General features: G+C 37.6%; 1 protein-coding gene across 2 annotated transcripts in view; it reads left to right on the top strand.

Moving 5' to 3' along the window:
• The window catches only part of AGBL3 (AGBL carboxypeptidase 3), a 66,167-nt gene that overhangs the window by 37,214 nt on the left and 16,716 nt on the right, over positions 1-12,237 (top strand). For both annotated transcript variants that reach the window (XR_002784003.2, XM_023539963.2), the window contains exons 8-10: positions 4,598-4,724; positions 8,757-8,857; positions 9,283-9,395. Coding sequence is in view for 1 of the 2 variants with exons in the window: in XM_023539963.2 (XP_023395731.1) it covers positions 4,598-4,724; positions 8,757-8,857; positions 9,283-9,395 (341 nt within the window). In the remaining variant the exon portion in view is untranslated. The remainder of the gene's footprint in view (positions 1-4,597; positions 4,725-8,756; positions 8,858-9,282; positions 9,396-12,237) is intronic.

Below are 12,237 nucleotides of genomic sequence, written 5' to 3'. Positions count from 1 at the left end.
ACTTGAGTATCAGAATCTTGGTCAAAATATTCCATCATTCCATCCTTTGGGGCTTGATTAAGTAGGAAGCCAGAAGCTTCTTGCTTGGCCATGGCATCTGCCAGGTTATTGCCTTTAGCCTCTTCAGTTTGGGGTATGCCTTTTGGCTGATGAGCTTGCACTTTATTGCTGTTTCTGAGGGTATCAAAAGGATTTCTAAGAAGTCAACAACTGAGGGACCATTTTAATTTGGGTCCCAGAAGATGTTAGAAACCCCTCTGAAACCATGCCTCAGGTCCATGTAAGTTGTTACGGATTGTCCAGAAGCCAGTTTGAAGGCCCTGGTGAATGCAATGAATTCCCCTTGCCACGCTGAAGTAACTTCGGGAAGGGTGCCACTTTCCAAGACTTCAATGGATGTCATGGTGGCATATCCTTCTTGGTAATGAAAACTAGAAGGATCTGGCTTAAGATAAGATCCATCAACAAAAAAAATTAAAGAGGGACTAGGGAGAGGGGTTTCTTATAAGTGTTGCCTGGCAGTTAATAGTTGGTCTGCTAAGCCAAGACAATTGTGGGTAATAGTATAACTATCTTCTGGAAGAGGCAGTAAATTGCAAGGTTCAAGGAGTTAACTGTCCATAACTGGACATTGGAGGCAGCCAAGAGAAGAACTTCATAAGAAGTAAGTCTGCTGGCTGAAAAGTGTTGAGTTAAAGCAGAATTCAAAATGAGTGCATGAGGACATAAACATCCAGAAATTTCCCAAGCACTATGTGTGATGTAACATCCATTAATCTAGCTGTTGCTGTGACTGCTCTATGGCAGGTAGAATATCCATGAGTGACTGGATCTAACTGTAGGCTATAGTAACTGACAGGTCACTGCTGAAATCTGTGGTTTTGAGTAAGAACCCCAAAGGCATTCCTGGCTGTCTGTAGAAAAAATCTAAATTATAATTAGGAAAACCCAAAGCTTAAGTAATGAGTAGGGACTCTGTTAACTTAGACACAGTTTGGATGCCTTCTTCTGATCATTGAATGGGGTTGGGTGCAGACCCCTTTAACAACTGGTATAAGGGTTGGATCATTAATGAACAATTAGGAATCCATGCATGGCAGTAACAATAGAGACCTAGAAATCCTCTTAATTGCTTCTTTATCAGGGGGATAAAGAGGGCCATATGGCTTCCTTTCTCTTGGGGTCTATGAAGACCCCGTGGGCAGACAGAGATAATGTGCCCTAAATATTTTACTGGTGGTAAAGCTAGTTGCAACTTTTCTCTGAACATTTTATGCTCTCTAGTTGCCAAATGGAGCCCTAGTGGCTCAGTGGTTAAGAGATTGCCAAATGGAGCCCCAGTGGCTCAGTGGTTAAGAGATTGGCTGCTAACCAAAAGGTCAGACCAGGCTCATAAGCCTCTGCCAAAATTTTAAATTCTTGGTTAAATTTCTCAGAATCTTCACATGGGTTGGAGAACTCTTTAACAATGGCATGATGCTCTGCTTTAGACAAGGAGGCTAATGTAACCTCAGGATGTCATACTCTAGGTTTGGGGTATTTCACCTTAAAAGGCATTTCAACTACGGGGCTAGCTTCAACCAGAAGTTTGGCCCCTTCTTCAATCTCTTCCTCCTTCTCATAAGGAAGTCCTAACAAGGCATTATCAGAAGGGGAAGGCAGAGAGAGGGGTAGATAGGAGTAGCTGCCAGAAGGTCAGATGAAACAGGCTTAGTAGCAGGAGGAGGACAAGGAGTTTCAACTGGCAAAGGAACAGATGCAAAACTTCGATTTTGCAATTCCTTAATCAGTTCTGCTTGTCTTGATAAAACATCTTGCAGTGAGGCAAATTTACTGTTATTTTGTCTCTTGGAAGCATCCAGAAAACAATAAAAATAGGCCTCCCACTCGTTCTGGGTAATCAGGCAGCTTTTATCCTCTAATTTACTGTGCAGAAAAGTTAATTCAGTGAGCTCAAAACTGCCATAATATACCCATTGGTCAGTACTATTTTCTTTGGTAATTGCATGCAGCTGTTCAAGATACTGAACTGCATTGGTACCATAATTCCTGGCCATTATAAAGTGGGAGTTCCAGAGGAGAATCCGCTATAGTCCTTAGAGGTGGCATTCCCCATCTTACCAAGCACCAACATGTACCAACAAGAAGGTGTGCTAAAACAAATTCACCCAAAGATTTAAAAAAAGGTTTTGTGAGGAATTGTACTTTTTATTCACTAGATGGCAGACTCATCATGCTCCAAAATGTTCAAACTGTGAATGGAACCAGAAACAAAGGGCCAGAACTTCAAAAGTCACACTCAAACTTTGGCACTTTCAGAGCTTGACAAAAACCTAGCAGAGGCTTTGCCCTGTGCTCTTGTGGCTCATAGGACCCAAAAGCACCATAGTAAACAGCTATTCACGCTGCAAGTTAGTAAACAGAAAACAAAGATGAGCATGATCACACTGAACAAGATGCAGCCAATAGAAGCACTCATGTAATGCACCTGAAAACAAACCTCCTACAAGCTTCTGCAGAGAAGGTAAGGGTGGAACACAAGCCTCCAACAAGCTTATTTAACCATGAATGAAAAAGCAGCAGTCGAGAAACAGCTTCAAAAATCCCCACAAAGACACACCGAGAATATTCAGGGCTAGATTCTTAATGTTTTTAGATTCTTAACATAGCTGTGCTGAAATGCATGGAGCTCCTTTTCAGGAGCGCTTACCTCTGGACAGTCCTGACAAGTTTGAAAAAAGTGAGGGTGAAGGGGTATGCAAAGGGCCCTTGGCACCTGAGTGTGGTTTTTCAGCTCCTGGAGTCCTCTGGGAAAGATAACTCCAAAATCCTGCCAACTCCACCATAAATGTTCTAGAGAAAAGACACCTCACCTCCATTGAAGTAAAATCAAAAGAGATTTATTGAAGCCAGAATACCATTGAAATAGGAGATCACAAAATCTCAGGCTGAAGCTCATGGATCTCAGAGGGAAAAATGAAAGTCACAAGTAATTATAGTGCTGAAGGGGGGACATAAAATTACAATATTCTGATTGGTTTACAGTAAGGTCAGTCAAAGGAGGGACAAAGAAGTATAATTTTAACATTATTGGTTACGTGAATACATTGATTGGCTAAAGGACAATTGAAAGACATGGATCAGGAGGGATTTTCATTTTGGTTGCAAAGCAAAATCATGACAGGTATTTTCAGGAATGGTTTGTTAATAATCAACTTGCTCAGAGCATTAGATCTCTTGAGGAGAGATCCTCCATCAAGTTCCCATGATGTATTACTTTACCCAATGCGTCAGAAAACTGTAGGAGACTGAGATCAAAGCTTTCCATTAGGAGTTCATATTCTTTAGCCTAACCACAAAGAAACTCATTTCCTTAACAATAATAAGGGTTGGTTCCTAGGCAACAGAGGTAGAATCTGGAGCTTCTAGGCAGCAGTTAAAATCTAGGTGAAAAGTTATAGAGAGCTCTTAGAAGTTAGCTCAGTCATTTTACAAATAGGCCAGACGTCCCTGTTTTGATTCTATATTCCTTATCAAACACTAAACCTATGCTTACCATAGGATCCAGCAATCCCACTCCAAGATATTTACCCTAGAGAGATGAAAACTTACATTCACATAAAGCCTGTACACAAATTGAAAGACATGGGATCAGGAGTGGGTTTCAAAGCTTTGTTGGTTACAAAGCTCTATTGATAATTGACAAAAACTGGGAACAACCCAAAATGTTCTTTAACTGATGAATGAATGAACAAACCTTAGTACATCCATACAATGAAATGTTACTCTACAGTAAAAAGGAACAAACTATTGATATACACAACGTGGTTGAATGCCGGAAGAATTCTGCTAAGTTAAAGAAGCTGATCTCAGAAGGATACACTTTGTATGATTTTATTTAGATGACAATCTTGAAAAAACAAAACTATAATGACAAAGCAAAGCAGATCAATGATTGCTGGGGTTAGGGGTCGGGGGAGGATATGACTGCAAAAGGATAGCAAAGATGGTTTTTAGGAATGCTGAAACTGTTCTGTACCCTGAATGTGCTGAGGGTTATGCCAATCTGTACGTGTGTTAAAATTCATAGAACTTAACACGAAAAAAGTCAATTTTACTGCATATTAACTTAAATTACAAAAAAAAAAAAAATCTTTGTAGACATTGTTACTAACAGTCTTTCAGGGCAGCTTTCTAGTGGTCTTTCATATGAAAATAGAGAACCTTTATAGCTGGAAATCTACAACATTAATCTTCACTCCTAAACATGTTAAAACACCTTTCTAAAACTTTTTAAAAGTATAAGATCTTATTCCAACACGATCAAGAATTAGTAATGGTTTTGAATATATATGTTACATATAGATTTAAACAAAGTAAAATTTATTGTTAGGATTAGAGTTTGTAGCTATCAGTAATGTAAATATGTCATCCTTAAAAATGAATTTTTTTCATTGATCAGGAAATGAAAATCAATTTCTGAAGCTTTAGTGAGCTTACTGCTTTTGCACGATTATTATTTGTCTTCAGCCCAACTAAGAAAGACGTATTAGTTACCAGAAAACCAACGGGCCTCATTGTATGTGCTTCTTTTCAGTTTTCATTCTCAGCTTGCAAGTTTAATGTTCAGAAGAGCAAAGAGGGAACAGGGAGGGTGGTGATGTGGAAAATGGGAATCAGGAACAGCTTCACCATGGAGGCCACTTTTTGTGGCTCTACTCTAGGTAAGAGCAAGTTTCTCATTCCAGCCACTCGAAGTTTTAAACAAAAGATATATTTAAAATATTGTAGTGTAGAAAATTTGATAGCAAGTACTTTCTTTCCATTTAAATACATACTGACATTCAATCAATTCTGTAAAAAAGAATGAATAGATAAACTCCCACTATATGATGGCCTAGTCTGGACTAAGTCTTAGACTAAGACAAAGTAGGAAGAAGGACCTAATGGTCTACTTCTGAAAAAATTGGCCAATGAAAACCCTATGAACAGCAGCAGAACATAGTGCCGGAAGATGAGCCCACTGGTTTTAAGGCACTCAAAATCTGATTGAGGCAGAGCTGCCTTCTCAAAGTAGAGTCAGCGTTTATAATGTGGCTGGAGTAAAGCTTTTGGGACCTTCATTTGCTGATGTGGCATGACTCAAAGTGAGAATGGACAGCTGCAAACATCCATTAATAATTGGAACGTGGAATGTATGAAGTATGAATCTTGAAAAATTGAAAGTCATCAAAAATGAAATGGAACACATATTGATATTCTAGACATTTTTGAGCTGAACTGGACTGGTATTGGCCATTTTAAATCAGGCAATCATATGGTCTACTATGCCAGGAATGACAAATTGAAGAGGAATGGCACCACATTCATCTTCAAAAAGAACATTTCAAGATCTATCCTGAAGTATAATGCTGTCAGTGATAGGATAATGACCATATACCTACAAGGAAGACCAGTTAATATGACTATTATTCAAATTTATGTACCAACCACTAAGGCCAAAGATGAAATTGAAGATTTTACCGACTTCTGCAGTCCGAAATTGATCAGACATGCAATCAAGATACATTGATAATTACTGGTGATTGGAATGCGTAAGTTGGAAACAAAGAAGGATTGGTGGTTGGGAAATATGGCCTTGGAGATAGAAACAATGCTGGAGGTCACATAATAGAATTTTGCAAGACCAACAAATTCTTCATTGCAAATACTTTTTTTCAACAACATAAAGGGTGACTATACACATGGACCTCACTGGATGGAATACGCCACAATCAAATAGACAACATCTATTATGGAAAGTGGTAATGGAGAATCTCTATATCATCTGTCAGAGCAAGGACACCAGCCAGCTGCAGAACACGATTGCTCATCCGCAAGTTCAAGTTGAAACTGAATAAAGCAAGTCCATAAGAGCCAAAACACAATCTTGAGTATATCCCACCTGAATTTAGAGACTGTCTCAACAATAGATTTGACGCATTGAACACTAATGACCAAAGACCAGATTAGTTGTGGGATGACATCAAGGACATCATACATGAAGAAAGCAAAAGGTCATTAAAAAGACAAGAAAGAAAAGACCAAAATGGATGTCAGAAGAGACTGAAACTTGCTTTTGAACATAGACCAGCTAAAGTGAATGGAAGAAATGATGAAGTAAAAGAGCTGAACAGAAGATATTAAAGGGCAGCTCAAGAAGACAAAGTAAAGTATTATAATGAAATATGCAAAGACCTGGAGTTAGAAAACCAAAAGGGAAGAACACGCTCATCATTTCTCAAGCTGAAAGAACTAAAGAAAAAGTTCACACTTCGAGTTGCTATATTGAAGGATTCTATGGGGAAAATATTGAACGACAAAGGAGGCATCAAAAGAAGATGGAAGGAATAAACAGTCACTTTTCCCAAAACAATGTGTTAACTTTCTACCATTTCAGGAGTAGCATATGATCAAAAACCGATGGTATTTAAGGAAGAAGTCCAAGGTGCACTGAAGGCAGTGGCAAAAAACAAGTCTCCAGGGACTGACAGAATACCAATTGAGATGTTTCAACGAACAGATGGGACTCTGGAAGTGCTTACTCATCTATGCCAAGAAATTTGAAGACTGGAAGAGAGACGTATTTTTGCCCATTCCCGAGAAAGGTGATCCAACCAAATGTGGAAATTATCCAATAATATCATTAATATCATTCGCAAGTAAAATTTTGCTGATGATCATTCAAAAGCAGCTGCAGCAGTGTATGGACAGGGAACTGCCAGAAATTCAAGCCAGATTCAGAAGAGGACGTGGAACTAAGGACATCATCGTTGATGTCAGACAGATCTTGGCTGAAAGCAGAGAATACCAGAAAGGTGTTTATCTGTGTTTTATTGACTTTGACCGTGGAAAGGCATTCAACTGTGTGGATCATAACAAATCATCGGTAGCATTACAAAGAATGGCAATTCCAGAACACTTACAGTGCTTATGTAGAACCTGTACATAGACCAAAGGCAGTCGTTCGAACAGAACAAGGGGATAGGATACTACATGGTTTAAAGTCAGGAAAGGTGTGAATCAGGGTTATATCCTTTCACCATCAATCTATATGCTGAGCAAAAAAATCCAAGAAGCTGGACTATATGAAGAACGTGGCATCAGGATTGGAAGAAGACTCATTCACATCCTGTGATATGCCGACAATAGCCTTGTTTGCCGGAAGCAAAGAGGACTTGAAGCAGTTACTGATGAAGATCAAAGATTACAGCCTTCAACATAAAGAAAAACAAAAGTCCTCACAACTGGACCAATAAGCAACATCATGATAGAGAAAAGATTGAAGTTGTCAAGGATTTCATTTTACTTGGATCCACAATCAGCGCCCATGGGAACAACAGTCGGGAAATCAGATGACCCACTGCATTGGGCAAATCTGCTGCAAAAGACTTCTTTAAAGTGTTAAAAAGTGAAGACGTAACTTTGAGGATGAAGGTGTGCCTGACCCAAGCCATGGTATTTTCAACAATCTCATATGCTTGCAAAAGCTAGACAATAAATAAGGGAGACCGAAGAAGAATTGATGTCTTTGAATTACAGCGTTGACAAAGAATATTGAGTATACTATGGGTTGCCAGAAGAATGAACAGATCTCTCTTGGAAGACATAAAGCCCCTTAAAAGCAAAGATGGCATGACTTCCTCTCATGTACTTTGGACATGTTATCAGGTGGGACTAGTCCCTGGAGGACATCATACTTGGTAAAGTCGAGGGTCAGCAAAAAAGAGGAAGACCCTCAACAAGATAGATTGATGCAACGGCTGCAACAATGAGCTCAAACATAACAATGATTGTGAGGCTTGCACAGGACTGGGCAGTGTCTTGTTCTGTTGTACATAACATCTCTATGAGTCAGAACCGACTCAATGGCACCTGACAACAACAACAACATATGATGTCTCTGTTTCATCATTTCCTTTCATTTAGAAAGGGAAGTTTTAGCATATAGGTAGAATACTCTTATTGGTTTCATAAACTAATCTTTGCTCGTTTTTGCTTTTTCCTTTTTTTAAAGGAGTTCCTACAGATGACTCTAATGATTAAAATAATGTGCATACTTAAACTACCTGGTAGAAATGTTTTTAATGGATTTGCTATTTGCAAAGCAAAATAGAGAGATTATTTTATAAACTTTTATTGAAATGGAAGCATTTGGTTCCCTGAACTAAAGTGTGTTTGTAGTCCCATTTAAGAAATCTTTTAGGCATATCTAGCATAACTTTAAAGCAGTTAGAAAACTCTACATTACGATAAATGTTACCTTATCAGAAAATGTACCAACCAACTCAAAGGAAGAAATCCACACAGGTCATTTCTGCCTTTTTTTTAAAGCAGAAACTTCCTTGAAACTGATGTAAGATTATTCATGATATTGAAAACAGTTTTTCTTAAAATTTTTTACCAAGTTTTGCTTAAAGGGATTATTTGGGCTGTTGGTAACTGATAACCAAGCATTCCATAACTGTTTTGAATTTTCTTCTGCCTCACACCATAAATTAATTCGAGTTAAATCAGCTTTGATGGAGCTGATGGAGAGGGTATGAGAGAAAGTAATCAGCTGCTAGATAATCTGCCCCAAAGAAGAAAATCAAAAGGGGAAGATATGGAATCATATCAGAAATTTTGTTTATGCTCTTTTCTGCAACGTAGGCCTACCCGCTAAGGAGAAATGGTTAACTGATCCTCAGGGGTGGATAAATGTATTGATGTTTCAGGTAACAAACGAGGCACTCATTTCAACACAAAAGACTTGGAGTCAATGGGATATCATTTTTGCGATTCTCTCTTGGACTACTGTGATCCCGACCGGGCCAAGGTAAGCAAAGTCTGTTCGGGTGTGTGTTAGACTCCAGCCTGCCTGTGGACTTACGCCAGTTTCTTCCTTTTGATATCCTAAGAGAGTTTGGGGGTGGGAGGGTTGGTACTTGATGAAGGAGCCCGGTGCCACAGTGGTAGAGCACTCGGCAGTTAATCTAAAGGTCAGTGGTTCAAAACCAGCAACCTCTCCATGGGAGAAAGATGTGGCAGTCTGCTTCGGTAAAGATGACAGCCTTGGAAACCCTGTGGGGCAATTCTGCTGTGTCCTATAGGTTCGCTATGAGTCGGAATCAACTTGATGGCAGTGGGGTAATGGGTACTTGATGCCCAATAGCTATTTTTCCAGGTGTCTATAAATAGTCAATTGCTTTAATTAAGAAATAAATTTATTTTAAAATTAACTCACTTATGATTTTTGTCTAGTATTTTCAATGCCTGAAAGAATTAGAGGAAATGGAGAAGCGTATTAACTTAGAGAAAATCTTTGATGATTCAGACACATCTCTGGTAGAAATTACATTGGATCTAGAGTCTAGGTAAGTCAAGACTATGACAGTGATGTAATTTTTTGTACTGTTTTCTATGCTGTTTATAATAATATTAGAATATTATTGTCAGTTTCAACTGCAAATTCCAACTGTAGGTGATGGAAATTTTTTTCATGAACATTAGTTGGACCAGACCTCACTAATAAGACTTTTGATTCATTCATTTATTCAAGCAGTATTGAGTACCTACAATGCACAGGGTACTCCAAGACAGTTTCAAAATTGTTTATAATGATGACTTTACTCACAGAGAGCTGACGCTTTTATACAGATGACACATAAATGCTATTAAGGTAGGATATAATAAGTGCAAAATTCAGTGCTAAGGGGATATTGTTGGAAGAAGAAAGGTACTAATTTTAGTACAGTTCCTATAGGAAAGGCAGGATAAATTGTTGATTCTTTCCCTTTATTTATAAATTTTCCAACTTTGACTTAGTGACCTTGCCACCTCCAGTGGTGACTAATAAGTTTGTTTGCAGATGGAGAGTATCATTTTGAACTCATGGGTTTGTTTATATTTGATGTGTTCTAATCAGTCTCAGCCATTATTCTCCTGATGTTCAAATTTTCTCCTGTTTGTCCAGTCGGAGAACCTCAGAGTTGCCTCCAGTGTCTTTTTGACATGATTTTGGTAGTCTTTGGTAACTTCGAGCCCATGATAAGATTTTCTAAGCTATTCTTGTACATTTCTTGCACCAGAATTAGAATACAGCATTTCTCCAAGAACCTCTGGTTCCTTTTAGTGAAAAGTAGTATTTAGATAATACAGCCTGGATGGTAGTTATTGCTTCTAGGCTTTTTTCAGGGTATTGAGCTAGGACATATGTATTTTTAGGCAAAAAAAAAATACAAGTTCACACTGATATTTCCAATTCAAATGTAAGATGATAGGGTTTATTCTGCCTTAACTCTACCCTTCTTATTTATACCTCTTTTCTGTTATGCTGAAAATCTTTGTTCCTAATTGCATTAATGTAAATACTTGCTTTATCCTGCAATATACCCAGAATATCGTTACCAACAAAATGATTATTGAATGCGGCTTAAGATGTTTTTGTAATTCTTTTTAGCCTTAGTATATATCCCACATGGAATATACAGTCAAATTCTATTTTAAAGTATTAAAAAAGGAAAAGGAAGTCATTTCTCTGTGCAGAGAAAATTTCTCGTGTGTACCGATTTGACAGTTAAGTTCCTTTGTTTTTGCTTGTTTTTAATTTGTAAGAATGACTTCTCCCTCCTTTTGATTACTTTTAAAATTTCCTAATTATCTAAAATATTTACATGTTAAGAAATTCAAAACTGTGTAACAAGGAATATTCACAGAAGTCTTGATTCCATCTCAGTCTCCCTACCACCCCCACTGCCCTCCATGTTTCTTCCCTTGCCCTATGGGTAACCATTTTCATTAGTTTTTACTTATCCTTTCCTTGTTTCATTTTGAATAAATGAGTGGGTAATTATAGCTGTTATACCTCCCTTATATAAAAGGTAGCACACAGCGTTCTGGGTCTTCTTTTTCTACTTATTATAATCTGGAAATGACTATGTATTATCCATGTGTAGTGATTTACCCAATTTCTGCGTAGCACTCCAAGATGTGGATGTACCATCATTTCCTCAATCTGCCTTCTGTTGACAAGCATTTGAAAATCACTTACTTTAAAAGTGGTTTTAAATCATGACAAAAGATAGAAATGAGATTGTCCTGGAGGTTTTTATTGTAAGAATAAATAAAGAAATTATTGAGTTTGTCCTGCATAAACTCTTTTAGTTTATTCTAAGGTAGTCATGCTAAGGCATGTGCATAAGACCTCAAGACATTTATCCGTTTAGCATTGAAGAATCAGAATTGACAATTACAATGTTAGTTTAAATGTTAGAGTCCAAATCTCCAGACTTCAGGCTTTTCCCTTTAATGAGTGGTCTCAGAGGAGTCTTAACCATCCCTCGAACTCAGAGGAGATCCCCTGTAAGTTAGGGTCCAAGGTTGGTTGCGGTGTGCAGGCTCTCAGTCTTCAGACAGAAAGGCAGAGGGACCCGTTGCTTCTGTCTTCTTCTCTGAAAATGAGCAGAAATCCACGGGTTTGTATACCATGTGCACTGTCATATTTAACTATCATTGGTATGCTTTATTGCCAAGGAAGGAAATTGTTGCATGACATATTTATATTTTGGTAATTGATAGAGATTTGAATTGTTGCCAGTTACGGCATGACATATGTATGTTCTTGTTAACTACAAATGTTTCAAGGCCAAACTGATTAATTAAAATTTAAGGGAATTGTTCAGTGACATATTTATGTTTTGCTAATTTATAGAGATTTTATTTATTAGAAATTAAGAGGGTTGTTATATGACATATTTATGTCCTGGCCTACTTTATTCTTCACATCTATTATCTATTCCCAAGGTCAGAACAACTTTCTAATAGCTTATATTTATAGTTTTTAATAACTTATAGTTAATAGAGAACATTATAGAAGTATACATGTTTCTAACTTCACAGCATAAGGGACTTACACATAGATGTTTAAAAGCATGACAAAAACATCATAACAGTGTAAAAAGCAGTATAGACACATACATAATAGTGAAGTGATTTGAGAACATCACAAAAATAGAGATCAAATAAAATAGTGTATAAAGAAATCCTTTGTAACTTGGTACTGTAAAATACTATATAAATAATATCAGGTGTTATCCATCTAGAATAGCTTTTAAGAGATTCAGAACTTTCTGCAAAATTGAGACATTAACTTAGTTTTCAAGCTCCAGTATGCCCATCCGAAGGAGTCTGCAGAATGGTTTCTGAGGTTGTAGAATT

Source organism: Loxodonta africana, chromosome 8, assembly GCF_030014295.1.
Source record: "Loxodonta africana isolate mLoxAfr1 chromosome 8, mLoxAfr1.hap2, whole genome shotgun sequence".
In the NCBI taxonomy this organism is placed as follows: domain Eukaryota; kingdom Metazoa; phylum Chordata; class Mammalia; order Proboscidea; family Elephantidae; genus Loxodonta; species Loxodonta africana.
This window is presented reverse-complemented; position numbering and strand designations above follow the sequence as displayed.